General features: G+C 47.0%; 1 protein-coding gene across 3 annotated transcripts in view; it reads right to left on the bottom strand.

Annotated features, from left to right (window-relative positions):
• TCTN1 (tectonic family member 1) overlaps window positions 1-16,759 on the bottom strand; it is a 31,263-nt gene that overhangs the window by 2,285 nt on the left and 12,219 nt on the right. Inside the window, exons 6-12 of one of the 3 annotated variants that reach the window (XM_078882508.1) lie at window positions 15,434-15,549; window positions 11,833-11,949; window positions 9,204-9,332; window positions 8,205-8,286; window positions 6,910-7,009; window positions 5,727-5,892; window positions 1,961-2,101 (exon numbers count right to left, since the gene is read on the bottom strand). In XM_078882508.1, the coding sequence (XP_078738634.1) occupies window positions 1,961-2,101; window positions 5,727-5,892; window positions 6,910-7,009; window positions 8,205-8,286; window positions 9,204-9,332; window positions 11,833-11,949; window positions 15,434-15,549 (851 nt within the window). The remainder of the gene's footprint in view (window positions 1-1,960; window positions 2,102-5,726; window positions 5,893-6,909; window positions 7,010-8,204; window positions 8,287-9,203; window positions 9,333-11,832; window positions 11,950-15,433; window positions 15,550-16,759) is intronic. The other 2 variants (XM_078882514.1, XM_078882518.1) reach the window with 2 other exon arrangements.

Raw genomic sequence — 16,759 nt, 5'->3', positions numbered from 1 at the left:
ACCATGGAAGTGGAAGCTGATAGAACTCTGACATTTCTGGATATTCTGCTCGGACGGGATTGAAATGGAAAAACAACACAGTGTTTACCGAAAGAAAACGCATACTGACGCCTATCTGAATGCAGTCACACCATCACCCGCACAGAAATCTGCTCTTATCAAGACGCTCATTCATCGAGCTAAGAAAGTGTCAAATGGTGACAGTCTGAGAAGTGAAATTCAACATGTTAAAGAAGTGCTGCAAATGAACGGTGACAATGATGCACAAATCAATAGGGCATTGAATACCAAAACCAAACAAAATAACAACACATTCCTGCGGAGGGAGCTGGTAGGAACGTTGGGTTGCTCGGTCAATGGCCAGGGTCAACGGCGGCGTGGTGTATTCCGCAAATATGCCCGACTGCGAGGGCGGGCACAAGCCGGCGTGAGTAGTTTAAACGTTGAGTTTTAAAAGGGCACCACGGAGTGACCAGCCCCTCCCCACCCAGCCCCTCCCCACCCAGCCTCACCCCTCCCATTTTTGGATACACGACGGACGGACACAATAATCCCCTGTGGACTGGTGGAATCAGGTGGTTGCTACCAGTAACAGCAGTAGCAGAATACGCGTGCCAACAAGGCCACTCAATTGATTTTGATAATGTTGAAGTGTTGTGCAAAACTAGCTAATCAAAATAACTTTAACCGTTCGGATAGCTACCGCCTTAGTGCTGCGTGGAAGCGAATAATGAAATACATAATTTAATTGCATGCCTACAAAGGGCAGCGTACTTCAATAGGGATTATCGTTGGTATGGCTATTTTAATAAACAATAGACAGGAAGGACACGTTCAAAGGGCCTGCATAATGCACATGCCTAATGTACGTTGACTCAGTAATTTCCCCCCCCCCCCCCCACATTGTGCAAGAGCGCAGAAGCGTAGTCTCCACATCTACGCCTCTATGTAAGGAACGAAACAGGTGGACTTCTCCACAAATCTGGCTGTCGCCTGATGAAGCTCGTTGTAATTACTGGCGAAACGTCGTACTCAGATTGTAAATGTTGTTGCTTTGCTCTCCAACACACCGGTTAGTGCTGTACTAGTGACGAATTGGAATGTTCTGTTTAGGTGACAACCCTTACCAGTTGGCTGTGTCGGGTGGTGGCGGTTTTTAACAACGCATTGATATATTTACGCGATCTAACCCAAAAACCTCCGATGGAAGACCCAGGTATATTGGGACATTATGTAGATAGAGACATGTACATGAGTACACACAGTTATATGCGGACACAGGGACCCATTCTGTACTACACATACTCGGGAGCGTGCCTGTGTAATAAAGGTCGTGGAAGCGACTTCTGGAATCTGGTCTTTATTTGTCTTTCGTTCACAACACTCCTATCTTACTCCTTCACGCTGCTGACAGACAGCGTGAGAGGGAGAGAGGGAGAGGGAGACGCGCGGCCACGTGGCAGCCTGGACCCCGCTCCAGCGTGGCCTCACCCTACGTTCGTTCCAGATCTGACCACGTGTTGTTCGTCTCCACCCCTTTTAATACCCGGGTCACATGGTACCTTTCCACCAATCCTGGTTAACCTCTATGGAATCTTCTAGACTCCATCGTACGCTCCCAGGACCACGCCCCTGAATCGTCCCCCCATTGGCTGTAGCTAAAGCCAGCAGAACCAATCCTTTACTTACAGATGTCACCTTCCCATTACGTCAGGGCCACGCCCCTAGACTTCCCCCCATTGGCTATGCGCCAGGACCAGCAGAGCCAATCATCGTAACGAGGTGTGATCCATCAGCAACCCGGATATATCCTCACATTACACCTGTATGAGTATGTGTGAGTGCAAGTGAGTGAGCGGGCCTATGTGTGCGTTTGCCCTTGTGAGTGAGCATGCCTGTTTGAGAGTGAGTGATTTGAGTGTGTGTGTGCCCATGTGAGTTGGCAAGTAAGTGAGCGTACTGGTTTTGTTCGTCCTGGAATGATCCGTGCCCCGACCACGCGCCTCTGTGGGTTGTCCAGGGACCCGTGCAGCGACCACAGCACGTCGAGTTTTGCGGACAATGTCAGCGTACAATTGGGATTGTCGCATTCCAACCCCTCCTGCGGTGACACGCAACAACGCACGCTAGTCGGCGCACATATGTTCCCGTGCCGCCACAAGCGACAACACACTCAAACCACGCCATGAATCGTACAAAGTACACGTGCAGCGCTTTTGTCAGTCCAAAGCTGGTTAAAGGCCTGCCCACACTGTACAAGTTATTTCACCATACTTCACCATGCGGTCTTTCAGGTTGGTGAAGACGTGGAGATAAGAGCACGGTACAGCACAGCAGATTTAGCTGCGCTGCCCACAATTTAGCCCTGCAGCAACCTCTAACAAACTTAATAAAACATGATAATTGGTTTTTTACCCTTTTATCTGGCAACAAAACTGACACATTTTTTACGAGGAGTCATGTTTGCATTGACCACAATACCTGCGGTCATAATGCAAACAAAAAACACAATTCTGATAATGTATGCACTGTCTTTGAAGTTGATTGGTCCACACCCGAGACAGCTTTCCTTAGAGCCTAGTCTCACATGGGTTGGCGCCTTTTGGCGTCATCTGGTCGACATGGGTTGGCGCCTTTTGGCATCATCTGGTCCAACCCATGTGAGACTAGGCTCTAAGGAAAGCTGTCTCGGGTGTGGACCAATCAACTTCAAGGACAGTGCATACATTATCAGAGTTATGTTTTTTGTTTGCATTATGACTGCAGGTATTGTGGTCTATGCAAACATGACTCCTCGTAAAAAAAGGTGTCAGTTTTGTTGCCAGATAAAAGGGTAAAAAAACTATTATCATATTTTTTACTGGCAAATGAGGTACCAATGGTGTTAATAAAACATGTTTGGGATAGATCGCGTAAATCTAAATGTGTCGTTAACCCACAACTACCCAGCAGCCAATTAGTAAGGTTTGCCACGTCGACAAAATGTGCCAATTAGTACTTCAGCACACTGGTGTGTTGGAGAGTAAACCCACCAACATAATTTGAGTACAACGTTTCACTGGCGATTACAACCAGCTTTGAAGTTTTCGTGACTGCAGGGATCCATACTCTTGGTCCTTTCGGTAAAGTCACGTAGGTAAAGAAAATAAAATAAAAGATAAAAATAAATCACAACGTTTCGGATGCAACACAAGCGTCCGTCACCAGGTGGGAACAATCACAGCAGATAATCCCCTGATGATTGTAGCTCTTTTGCCTATTTCAGCAACTGTTTTTTGCGATTTATTTTTATCTTTTATTCTATTTTCTTTACCTACGTGACTTCACCGAATGAACCAAGAGTATGGATTACAACCAGCTTCATCAGGCGATTTGCCCATGGGAAAACGATCGTTTAACGAGTTTTCCCTTAGCGAGCAATTTTCTCAACGTTGGCCAGCCACATCTGTACACGAACAAGCCCTCCACACCATGGAGATGAGGATGCTCAGATGGAGCCTCGGACTCACTCGATGGGATCGTGTCATGAACGAAGACGTTCGGAAGCGACTTGGTGTGGCCCCCATTGCGGACAAGATGCTTGAGGCAAGGCTTCGGTGGTACGGCCATGTGATGCGAAGTGAAGAGTCATCAGTGGCCAAGACTGCCATGCGTATTGAGCCAGAGGGCCGCCGTCCACGCGGACGTCCGAAGAAGCGATGGATGGATCGAATAAAGGAAGACATGAAGATGGTCAACGCATCCCCCGAAGATGCCCTGGACCGAGCCAAATGGAGAAGACAATGCCGAAAAGCGGACCCTGTGCCACAGCGGGAACAACGCTAGGAAGAGTAGTCTCGCTCATTAAGCGAGAAGCGCCTGTAATTGCCTTTTGTTTTACGCCGCTGGTGGTTTTCGCACCTCCAGTGGCCGCAGGAGTTATGTCAACCGATTGCGGTACAATGCACGGAATGAATCGCACCTCCGATTAGCACGGTTGGCTACATATGGTGCGAAATAAGTTCAACGCACATGAATCAAACATTCTTACACGTGTAATTCCATGCACGTGTTGTCAACAACATTCCCTGTCGAGCAATGGCTCAATGAATTTCCACGTCTCTTGTAGCAATCCTTTAGTGTCCATGTGTTTGCATGACTTTCTATTGGAGCTGTGTTTTATTGGTTCGTGCAGTGCCAGCATCACAGTGAACAGGGTTCAACTCGCAAATATATACAGTGGAACCTCGGTATACGACCGCTTTGGAATAAGTCGAATTTGGTATATGTCGCGTTTTTTCGAGAGAAAAAAATTAACCCGTAAAAACAAAGTTTTTCACTATAAATCCTTTATATGTAAGATCACCTCTTGACATGCCCCGTATATTCCCGAGGGCACTAGCGTTGACCCGTTTAACCACTTTCAAGAACCTGGCAGCTTCAATTTAACTGCTCTATAAATAGTCTCCATTGTACAGCGTGGGGGAGGGGATTTCATGCCATGTGGTTAGTCAACATTTGCGTCATCATGAAACGGGCGGCTAGAGTCCTCTCGTCCTCTGGCTTGAGATGGCTGCCACCTATGGGTCAGATTATTGTCTGCCACCATTAAGCAATTGGTAATTAAATATTTAAAAAATTTTCCCTAAACAGTGTAAAAATTTGGAACATTTTTTTCACGAAAATTAATTGTCACGCACAACGAGTCTGTGTGCAAAATGTCAGCTCGATTGGATCACGGGAAGTGGGTTAAAAACGACCGAAAGATTTGCACGGTCGCAAGCAAGCAAGCACGCAAGCACGCAAGTGAACTTAATATAAAGGATTTAAAAATGTCTTGGGATACGACGTCTTGCTTGGCATAAGACGTCTTGCTTGTGAATACGATGTGTTTACGAGAACTTGTGTGGGTCGGGATGAGTCACCGCGTACAGTACCCGCGTATGCCCCGTTCACGACTGAAACAAAGCGAGGGGTAGGGTGGCGTGGGGGAGAGGGGCGGGGGACGTGGGGGAGAGGGGCGGGGGACGTGGGGGAGAGGGGCGGGTTGGCGTGGGGGAGAGGGGCGGGTGGCGTGGAGGAGAGGGGCGGGGGACGTGGGGGAGAGGGGCGGGGGGCGTGGAGGAGAGGGGCGGGGGACGTGGGGGAGAGGGGCGAGGGACGTGGGGGAGAGGGGCGGGTGGCGTGGAGGAGAGGGGCGGGGGACGCGGCGGGCTGCCCCCATGGAGGGTGGAGCCCCGGGTCGAGGCGCGCGCGACGTGCGGGGTTGAGGCACGCCACGTGACCAGCGCAGCTGGCAGCAGCGCGGTCACGTGGCTTCTGTATGCATTTGAGTAATTAGTGTCTAAATTATTTTATACAACCCCATTAATGTATAATATGCCATATAAAATATCATTTCTTTTCCTCTGGAACGGATTATTTCCTTTCCCTGTATTTCTTATGGGAAAAATTCGTTTGGTATACGTCATTTTCGGTATAAGTCCTACCTTCTGGAACGAATTAACGACGTATACCGAGGTACCACTGTACATCATTAGTGGCATAAAAAAACCCGTCCCTCGGCCTCCCCTAGGTCAACTCGGCCTGCAATGCAGTGTTCCAACATCAGCAATGGAGAGACAAAGTGTCACTGGACATGATGCCAGCCCACACAACAGCCAGCCTTAATCGTTGCTCGCGAACAACAATTGCTCCAACAGTCTCTATAGGTAAAAGGGGGAACATTGTTTATAGTCTGAGCTTACCAAAAGTGTGGCCAATCCCACGATGGGTACAGAGGGTGCCTCCATTTTCAGATCCATCGCGTCTCCCCACTCTGTCAGGTTCTCCGGATAGCTTTGGTTTCCGTTACCGAGCCATGCGTTCAACACACGGCGCTGTATTTCCATGCAGTTCATTTGATTGTCCAGCCTGCGCACAATGACACATCGGCAACACACACGACCATATCAGCACGATACTGGTAGGAACCTCCTGGTTACACCAGCCCACAGGGGATTATTGTGTCCGTCCGTCCATCGTGCAGGGAGGGGCTGGGTGGGGAGGGGAGGGTGGGGAGGGGCTGGGTGGGGAAGGTGGGGCTGGGTGGGGGTTGGGAGGGGTGGGGCTGGGTGGGGAGGGGCTGGTCACCCCGTGGTGCCCTTATAAAACTCAACGTTTAACCTACTCACGCCGGCTTGTGCCCGCCCTCACAGTTGGGCATATTTGCAGAATACACCACGCCGCCGTTGACCCTGGCCATTGACCGAGCAACCCAACGTTCCTACCAGCTCCCTCCGCAGGAATGTGTTACGTGGAAGAGACACCCTACACCAGGGCATGAACCCACACATAAGAGATACTGGTGCAGTATACCAGCATGGTTATTATGAACCCCTAGTGACAAGGGAGTAAAATCAAGATCTTAGTGGTGGTGATGATTCAACGCTTTGGAAGCAACATGAGGGTTTGAACCCAAGTGTTCAGTGGCGATGGCTTTCTGTTACCGAACGAATACATTACAAGGTCGCACTGAAAACACACAAAGTGCTTGCCACAAATGAACCACAAAACCTTGCCAATCTCGTCAAAGAAGCATAGACCATCACAGGAACTCCGTTCATCTTCACAGCGGCTTTTGGCTAGCCATCGAACAAAGACGGTCACTACATCGTGCTTTCAGATGCGTTTCTGCGGCCGTCTGGAATGCTCTTCCGATATTAGGAAGCCATTGGAGCTGTGCACTTTAAAATCTAGAATAAAAAAACCTAATTTCTTGAGAACTACTTTTGGTGTTTAGTTTGTTGTCCTTCCCCCGCACGTCCGATTAGCATGGTTGGCTATGTATAGTGCGAAATGGAATTTAGGCACACAGAACTAGGTAATCTTGACTTGGTCACCTTTAACCCCATGTGTCATTCCCCGGGGACTTTTGGGTGAGAGACAAACCTGAGGTTGCATCCAGCTAAGGTTTGCACTCCAAAGAGAGCCGGCCGACGCTGACGATCGCAGTCCGTTTCAGTCGGGAGATGAACTTGAATTCGCGTGGTGAGGGGGGGTGGTCAAGGAAGCAGGGAATCGACACGTACACGAGAGGTCATGCACGTGTAGGAATGTCTTCAATTTATACATCTACTGCTGGTTGATGGCCTCCCCGTAAGCCATTGCCATCTCTCGCCATCTTCAGAGGTAATAATCCACCTAGCACCTGCTGCACATGAGCCAATTTCATCGCTACCAGGATGTGTTTACACGGGATAATATCACAGTGGATGTTTGAGGATCGTGCCTAAGCACTTGACCTCTGAAACCTCTGGATGTGTGCCGATACTTGCACCGCCAAAGGCACGATCGTTTACAATGTTTGTGTTACATATATGCGGGCCAAATTATACGAACGTGTGCAAGGCATGCAATGGTTGCATCGGCTAAAAGGTTTAAAAATTAAGGTAGATTTATTTTAGCAAATTTCTACACTCGCGATCGAAAAGTCACGCGTGAGAATCCACTAACTTTAGTTTGTAAATGTTTTACAAATCTGGAACTCGTCCCTTATGTGTACGTGTGCCTTCCCATTTCCTAAGTAGCACTTAAGACGTGCAACCACCACGCATGTCAGATTACTGCAAGCTGCTGTGTGTGGCCTATGTGAGCAGTGCAGCAAAATCCATTGTTTGCATTTCGACTGCAAGTCTTGTGGTTATTGCAAACATGATCCCTTGTATAATGGTGTCAGTTTTGGTGGCAAATAAAAGGGTAAAAACCTATTACTATATCTTGCTACTGGCAAAGGAGGTCTCAATGTAAATGCTTACCCCGGGCTCTCAACACTCTAATAGTGCGATGTTTTTGAGTTGTGCGCCTTTTGGCATCATCTGGTCCAACACCAAGTGAGACTAGCTTCTAAGAAAAGCCATCTCGGGTGTGGACCAATCAATTTCAAGGACAGTGCATATCATTATCAGAGTAGTCTCTTTTTGTTTGCATTTTGACTGCAAGTGTTGTGGTTATTGCAAACATGATCCCTTGTATAAAGGTGTCAGTTTTGGTGCCAGATAAAAGGGTAAAAACCTATTACTAAAATCCATTGTGGTTCTGTACTTTCTATGGTCACACTGACCACTCTGGTAAATTATGGTCAACTCTCCCCCATGACACGCATGGAGCGGGGAAGGCCCCCATCTAACAGTGGATTCACAAAAGGGCTGTACACGTGTGTGTGTAAGTGTCGGTTGAAGGATATGAAGTGTTTGAGATGCCAAGCAGTGGATGATCCCAAAGGTATCCTGGGTTCCCACTACGCTTGGTAGGTATATTCCTCTCATTCTGCGCCCAGACATATACACAGGCACACACACACACACGCGTGCAGACTCCAATGCATGCACAACTATTTACACACATTTATGCTTTTATACAAGCACCAACGGTTTCAAAGATGATTGTGGACAACACGCACCATTGCATTTATCTGCTCTCTACAAACGCACGTGCATATTTTGAGATCACGTGAAGTGTCCAATGCTTGCTGGCAAGAAGTCATGGGACATGCAGGTTTTATGGGTCAACCGAGATGACTGGTAGATGCACCCTCTGTACTTGCTACTGTGCCAAGTTGTGTGCTCAGTCAGCACACACCACACATACACTTCGTAAACAACTAGAGTTTCAACAGGCAACCTTTCCTCAAATGTTACCCTAAAATGACAATCACCGTGGGAAAGACTGCCACTAACATATTGGTGTTCAAACCGCAGTCACATATACGAGTCGTGTTACCGTTGGCAGCATCACATTCAGGCACAAAGGACAATAACAGCTGCCATATGCCCCTAAGTGGCGGTGACGTAACACAATGCTTGTCAGGCTAGGTGCACTTTGAGGCCATGTGAAGTGTGTCGAAGACTTGCTAAAAGGTCACGGGGTGCCATGGGTTGACTGAGATTACTGGCAGATGCACCACCTACGGTCCCCCTACGATTGAACAACACGAAATACAAGAAGACAAAGATCTGCCGTAGCACTGTAAAAGACTTTAGGGGCAAGCGCTGTTAGTGAGCACCTATTAAGGCCGGCACGGCACACGAGAAGGTGATGTAGCCAGCACCATTCCCGGCTGCTTTTTGTCTCCCCAGTCGTATTGTTTACACATTGCACCAGGTACACATTTGAGGCTGAGTCGACCTACAACAAAGACACATGCACACAGTACCTGTACATACATACCTGCACAATATACGTACCGAAACGAAGGAGACAGTGAATGTCTGAAGTAAGGAGGAGTTGATGGGTGTCAAGTTCGCCTGGTCTATTATTGCCGTCACGTTATCAATGTAGCCCGAGGCAGCATTATACTGCACGATGAACTGAACCTTTTCGCAGAAAAAACACAGTACACAGCACACTTGTACACACTACACCTGTACAAGCTACACCATTCATGCACATCTGTACACAGGTCACAATTCATGGCACATCTGAGCACACTACAGCACACACTTGCTCGCCATATCTCACTCGCACACACCACACAGACAATACTCATACACACCATGGCTGTACCTAACACACATGTACAAGCAACACATGACGCCAGAACACAAGCTATGCTACGCCTGTAAGAAACGTGTTTGTCCACACAATACATACATGTGCAAAACCCACGTCCAATATACACCCGAACCACAGGTACCACATCTGCATACAATACACCTCTCCTAAACACACTGCACACCACATTACACCTGCATGCACGCATATTATTACACGTGCCCCTGCATTGTTGTACGTGCATGATAACATTGATTGAATTATCCCTGGGATGAAATAACATTGCACTCTGAATGCATACATATGCGATTGTGCGAGCACATATTTTAGTGTGTAATGCGTGCATTCATGCATGAACGTTGTGCGTGAATGTGTGGGAACATCTATAGGCATTTCTTTGTTATGTCTATGTGCATGTATGTGCGTATGTGTATCAGAGCCATTCCCTTTTCACTTTAGGGTGCGACAGGGATGTCCTCTGGCACCTACATTATTTTACATCTTTTCGACTACGTACTTCGAGGAGCCATGGCTGTACTGGAGGATTTTCCATCTGGTATATACGTAGTGGCATAGTGCTGGCTGCTGGCGAAAATGGGGAACTGCGGTGTACAGCAGTACTGAAGCGTATTATTAAATAAATACAATTACAATTCCTTACAAGGGAAACAAATACCAATGAATAACAATTGAATGATTACCAATCTATATAATTACAATACCCTCCCCCCCTCTTTGCCTCGAATCACTGCACCAGATTGAATTAAATGATGACGTCACCCTGCTGCTGCTCTATTTAAGACCGGGAGCAACAGGAGAGCTTCACCATTCTTGCCCGATGAAGCTGATTGTAATTACCAGCTAAAACGTCGTACTCAAATTTTAAAATGCTGTTGAATCTCTCTTCAACACACCGGTGGGCTAAAGAAGTGAATTATTTTGTCCTTTGAAGAACGTGACACGTTTTTTTACTGATTGGCCGTGTCGGGTGGTGGAGGGTTACGACACATTTATAAATAATAACGCGATCTGACCCAAAAACATTTGTTATGAGCAGTACTGATGTCAGCAGGCTACGATAGACACCAGAGGGGGACATATAGGGGAAGGATCACAGAGGAGGGGCCCATAGGGGGGCCCATCGGGAAGCCTCCGGAACCCGCTAGTAGGTTCCAGAGAGGGGGCGTTGCCCGGGCGGAAAGGGGGCGTGGCCCGGGCAGAAAGGGGGCGTGGCCAGGGCGGAGGGGGCATGGCCCGGGCAGATAGGGGGCGTGGCCAGGACGGAGGGGGCGTGGTCTGGGCAGAAAGGGGGCGTGGCCCGGGCAGAAAGGGGGCGTGGCCCGGGCAGAAAGGGGCGTGGCCCAGGCAGAAAGGGGGCGTGGCCCAGGCGGAGCGAGGCCACGCTGAGAGTATAAGAGGGGCCCCCCTGTTGGGGAACTCGGGGCTGTTGCTGGAGTGGGATGGTGCTCGTTAAATAGAAGTGCCTCCAAGTCTTATCGTCTCCGAGTTAGTCACTACACTTCTATACAAAGAGAAGCAGATCGATGCTCGGGTGTGGTCGAGGCATGGCTCCCTATCGGCCAACCATGTTATTACGCTGATGATCTCGTGATTACTGCTCACTCTGCGGAGGAGTTGGAGGCACTGCTGGAGCGTGCTACTAAGAGATGGGGCCTTAGTCGTGGAGAGTCCATACCTGGGCAGTACGCTTCTGACAAGCTTTGGTTTGACAGCAGAGGTCTCACTCTGAATCAGTCGAGCGGCATTATATTTTCATCGGCTGCGTAACACTGTGTGGAAGATTACTTAGTCTGTCACTCCACTTGAAGCTTCGGATCTTCTCGGCCACAGACATGCCCTCCCTTCTCTAAGCTTGCAAAACGTGGACCCCCCCCTAATGGAACATCTTTGCCGGTTAGAAAAATTCTGGCTAGCCTGCCGACGATCTAGCCTGGGTTTAACCAGGGGTGGGGGGGGGGGCTAAACGGGCACAGCACGGGCTAGAGAAGAGATAGAATAATGTGGTTCGAGAGGATATGGAGCTGATGCGACGCTCACAACAATGAGCGGAGCGCCGAGCGGCTAAAACACATCAAGTTGACACAGTAGGGGGCACAGGTGGTACATTGGCCAGTCATCTCAGTCAGTCAACCCATGGCACCTGGGTCTGTCTCGTGACCTGCCAGCGGGCGACCAACACTTCACGTGGCCTCAAAGTGAAAATAGTTTGGCACAAGCGCCGTGGTGTTGTCACCGCTACTTTGTGGCGAATGGCAGTTGTTTTTGTTATTGGCAGCGTGCGTGCGTACGTATGTTTTATACCTTTATCAATGCATTTGCACAGTGGTCCGAGGTCCAACCAACATTTTTGGGTGGATCTTTCCATATGACGGGGACCAAATCGACTACTTGACGCAGAGTAGTTTCATTCAGAAGAACCTGGGAGCAGAATTAATACAAGAAGCACAAATGCATCAGTTTTCACTTGGTTCAAAACCCACAATTTACAAGTGTTGGCTCAAATGTCCAACATGACCATTATGAATCACATGAAACTAATTAAACCTTTCCCCATTCCAATGACATATGGGTATGTATGTGTATATCATAAAAAATTACTTTATTGGCGAGTCTTTAGGTCGGAAGACGTATCGAGGCTCCCACAAGGCCATGCGGGAGGGTGTGTGGCAAAGTTTGGCGCCAGCTATCGTAGAGTTGCAGTCGTGTCGCTACAGTTCTCTGCTGTGAGTACAATGTCTTTAAAAACAATGGCGCTATGCCTCTCTAAATAGAATTAACACAAACCACTTGCACGTCGTTCCGAGATTCAGCAGTGAACGGGACCCCACCCTGCGACTTGCAGACGTCTCGGAACGGGAAAGGGTTAAGAGATATCCAGTCCTGGAGATTGAACAACGTATTTCCTAAATTCTGGCGCCGTCACCTGACATAGACATTTTTAATTCCCTGCGGAAGACAGATAACTCTGCTCTACTCTACAACTGACCTATGCCGAGCCACCTCATCGTAGCTCAGGAGGCTCCCATGTAGTTTTTTTTCAAATGCAGAACACAAGCTGGGCACTGACATCACACACATTGACAACAATTATTAACTCTGCCCCTGGCTCTGCTTGGCCCAAAGTCAAGATTCAGATGTCCTGACAGCACCACGCAGATGTCAGAATCAGAATATTGATTTATGCTGGAGGAATCTGATGAGCTATAAAGCTCTTTCTCACAGATGTCCAGTCGGGGCAGGTCAGAACTTAACAATCAGATGCGGCTCAGATATGCCAATGGAAAAGCAGTAATAGAAAGACACCTAGCGCTAATGCTCAAACCTAAGCACATGTGCTGTGTTTCCACGACTACTCAGAATCGGCCCAAGCCAGCCTTGTTTGGTTCCAGTTTTGGGGCGAACCCCCAGAGTGCATGTCCCTGTCCCAACAATGCTTGCATGGTCCACGAGGCCTTGTGGGCTCAGCCCCTACCAATCGGCCCTCAAGAAACTCCCTATCCCTACTCGGAAAATTCCGTCACAGTTCCTATGATCACTGTTTCATTGCTTTCATGGCTTTATTTTGGTGATTTCGAAAAGTGTATTGGTTTAGCCATGTTTGTTTGTTGTAGTACAGAGTTAGACTGATGTACTTAATCTAAGTTGTCTTGTGGTTGTTGTTGGTTGTTTGACTTGCATCCCACTGGGATTTTTGCACACAGCGTTGGTGTACGGTGATTTTTTTCTGCAATATTTTGCTGTATTTTCTTGGATTTTCTGTTTGCACTTAGTCACATATTCACTTTAAGATGTTTTTTGTTCATGTTTTTTGTTGCGGTTGCCCCCGATTCAAGAGCCGAATGGCTCACAGGGCTATACCTAATAAATGAACTTGAACTCTCCATAGCTGCGAGGTGGAGGTTGGGATATAATCTTGAAGTTTGTTTTTAAACAAAGTTCTAACAAACATTAAGTTCAAGTTTTTATATATATATGTTTTTATTCAGGTGAAAATTAAAGAGACCAGCAGTCTGATTTGCAGGAATGACCAGGGTCAACAAACTTAAAGCAGGCTTGGGTCGTGCTGTGTATTTGAACAGATTGTTGTGAATTTTTGTAAGTTGAACTACAGGGCATCACGGAGTATGCATCCCGTTTATGCGGTGACTCTGTGACCAGTAACATAGTTATCAAGTGTGCAGGTGGTGGAAATGCAGCATGGCTCACAGGCCTGAGGGGCCCAGGGACCGGGATATGAAGCAGGGGTTATTTTTTTACAGAGGGCCGGCCCAATGACAAGCATTCTCTGCCACTGCTTCTCATATATCTCTACTGGTTCTGAGGTCGACCAAGGTAAAATAGTGGAGCATTGTGATCACAGCGAACTCCAAGTCTTGCCCCAGAGATCACTTATATCACAGAACTCGAGAATGTACTCCTGTTGCGCCGCGGTGGTGAGATGTTAACTCCCTCGCCTGGTATGCAGGAGATCGTGGGTTCGATTTAGACCCTGACATCTGTATATTTGGAATTTGCCTGTTCTGCCCGTGGTCACGTGCATTTTTCTCCAGGTCCTCCGGTTTTTTCCCTCCACATTTAGAAATATATGCTGAGAGTATATGGCTGCTATAAGTTAACACGTGATAAGCCATTTCGTTGAGCTATCATTTCTGATAGCCAGGTTGCTTCTGAAAAAGAGCTATTATAGCTTTGTGGGACTTACTTGATAAAATCTCTTTTTTTTAAATAAAAAAATTGCGTAAAAAAATTTCGTTTCTCCCCCAATACTGAGCTGCTTATCTTAATGCATTTTCTTATGTGGTGGGGTTTTCTCATCATTTGCAGAACATTTGGACTTGAAATATAGTTTGCCATCATGGATTGACTTGCCTATTTTCAGGCTAAAGCTCAAATTGTCCACGTAAAAAACCTCACCAAACGTGTTGCAATAAAAAATGTTGGAGGAAGCAGGAAAGTTTGGTTTTAACTTGCAGAATAGAATGTCAGCAACGCAATATTGACCTTATCCTCGCAAGTATTTCTGGCAAAGTGTTATTCGGACGCACTTCTGGGAAAGGACTGCCAAACTCACATGGTAACTCGGGCAACTCAGAAAACAATGGAAACGCTTATTTTAACAACCAAATCGAGTTTGTCCTTCAACTTGAGTTCAAACCAGCTCAAATACACTTGAGTCAATGTGAAATGGCTGTCCATGGAAACCAGATATTGGTGTCGGGTCAGCCTGGATAGGTTACATTGGGAACACAGGCTCATTGGCCCAGGTTGTTAGACAAACAGAGCCAGCACACTTCCCAGTGCAGTGGAACCTCGGTATACGACCGCTTTGGAATACGTCGAATTTGGTATACGTCGTGTTTTTTCGAGAGAAAAATGTCTTGGGATACGACGTCTTGCTTGGGATACGACGCGTTTGCTAGAACTTGTATGGGTCGGGATGAGTCACCGCGTACAGTACCCGCGTATGTCCCGTTCACGACTGAAACAAAGCGAGAGGGGCGGGGTGGCGTGGGGGAGAGGGGCGGGGGGCGTGGGGGGCTGCCCCCATGGAGGGTGGAGCCCCGGGTCGAGGCGCGCGCGACGTGCGGGGTTGAGGCACGCCACATGACCAGCGCAGCTGGCAGCAGCGCGGTCACGTGGCTTCTGTATGTATTTTAGTAATTAGTGTCTAAATTATTTTATACAACCCCATTCATGTATAATATGCCATATAAAATATAATTTATTTTCCTCTGGAACGGATTATTTAAATTCGTTTGGGATACGTAATTTTCGGTATAAGTCCTACCCTTCTGGAACGAATTAACGACGTATACCGAGGTTCCACTGTTGTCATAAAAATGTGGCACCAGAGAGAAAACCAGCACCCAGTGCTTGAAACCTTTAAACGAAGCTAACTAACCTTGAGGAAACTGAAGGTGGTGAAGATTTTCCCGTCAAGGAAAGAGTATTCTGTGCATGCCTTTTGGAGGTCACCAATCAAACGCAGGCAAGATACTGAACTGTCCATTCGAAACCCTGCACGCACACCAACAGACAGACGCGAAGACATATAGTGCAGTTAGTATGCATCTAACGATGCAATCTGACACGTTACATTAATTGCCGTGATTATAGGACATTTTTTTATTCAAGAGTGTTTGGTTACATTTTTACTGACTCATTGGTATTGTATGCCTTGCTTGTGTTGTCTCATTCATTCAGTTGAAAGGCATTTTAGAATTCCATTTGCATTGTGGATAATGATCACGTTCTACGCAAGATTCAATGTATGAATATCAATTTCAATTAATAAATCGTTCTATGGCTAGCTGGAAGGGTTCCCATGAAGAATGGAACACGCACACAGATGCATTATATACAATGAAGCATATCCATTACCAGACTGTGGTGCTGTTAATGATGTTGTTTATTCTGGTAGTGTTGCCAATGTTGATTGTGATGATGATGGCAGAGATGATGATGATGTTGATTATTGTGGTGGTGGTGGTGTTGATGACAATGTTGATTCTGATAGTTGATTGTAAAATTGCTCTAAAAGTTGACAGTGGTGTTGATGATAATAGTGATACATTTTTCTGGTAATGTTGCTTATTGTGGTGGTGGTGATATTCGTGATGTTGGCCATGATGCTTAATTGTGATGTTGGTAAGTGTTGGTAATGATGAAGACGGTGATGTTGATGGTAATGTTGATGATTATGTTAATTATATTGACGATATTTGTTCTGATGATGTCGATTGTAGTAATGTTGTTAATGTAATGTCATTCACCTCCAATTAGCATGGTTGGCTCCGTACGGTGTGAAAGAAGTTAAAGTTCGAAGTTCAACATAATCGTACTGGTAATGACGCAGTTGATGGTGATGAGGATGTTAATATACAGGCGGTCCCTGCATTTACGAAACAATGCGTTCCTGCAAACCTCGTTATGAATCAAATCTTCTTTCCCATATACAGTAGAGCCTTCACTTGCCGATGTGTTTTTCCTTTCATCAGCTACATTTAACAATATTTCAATAGGTATAAATACACATAAACACTTGAGAATGCCACCAAGTCACATCGCAAACCAGACTGACTGTTCAAATGCGTTCGGAGTCATGTTGGAAGTTGCGTTGTAAATCAAGTTTCTGCGTCGTAAATCGATCCATGGTGGCATTATATAAACATCATAAATGTGGATCGTGGTCAACCGTCGTAAAACCGTAGACCGCCTGTATGTTGAA

This window comes from Lampetra fluviatilis, chromosome 3 (assembly GCF_964198595.1).
Source record: "Lampetra fluviatilis chromosome 3, kcLamFluv1.1, whole genome shotgun sequence".
NCBI lineage: Eukaryota > Metazoa > Chordata > Hyperoartia > Petromyzontiformes > Petromyzontidae > Lampetra > Lampetra fluviatilis.
This window is presented reverse-complemented; position numbering and strand designations above follow the sequence as displayed.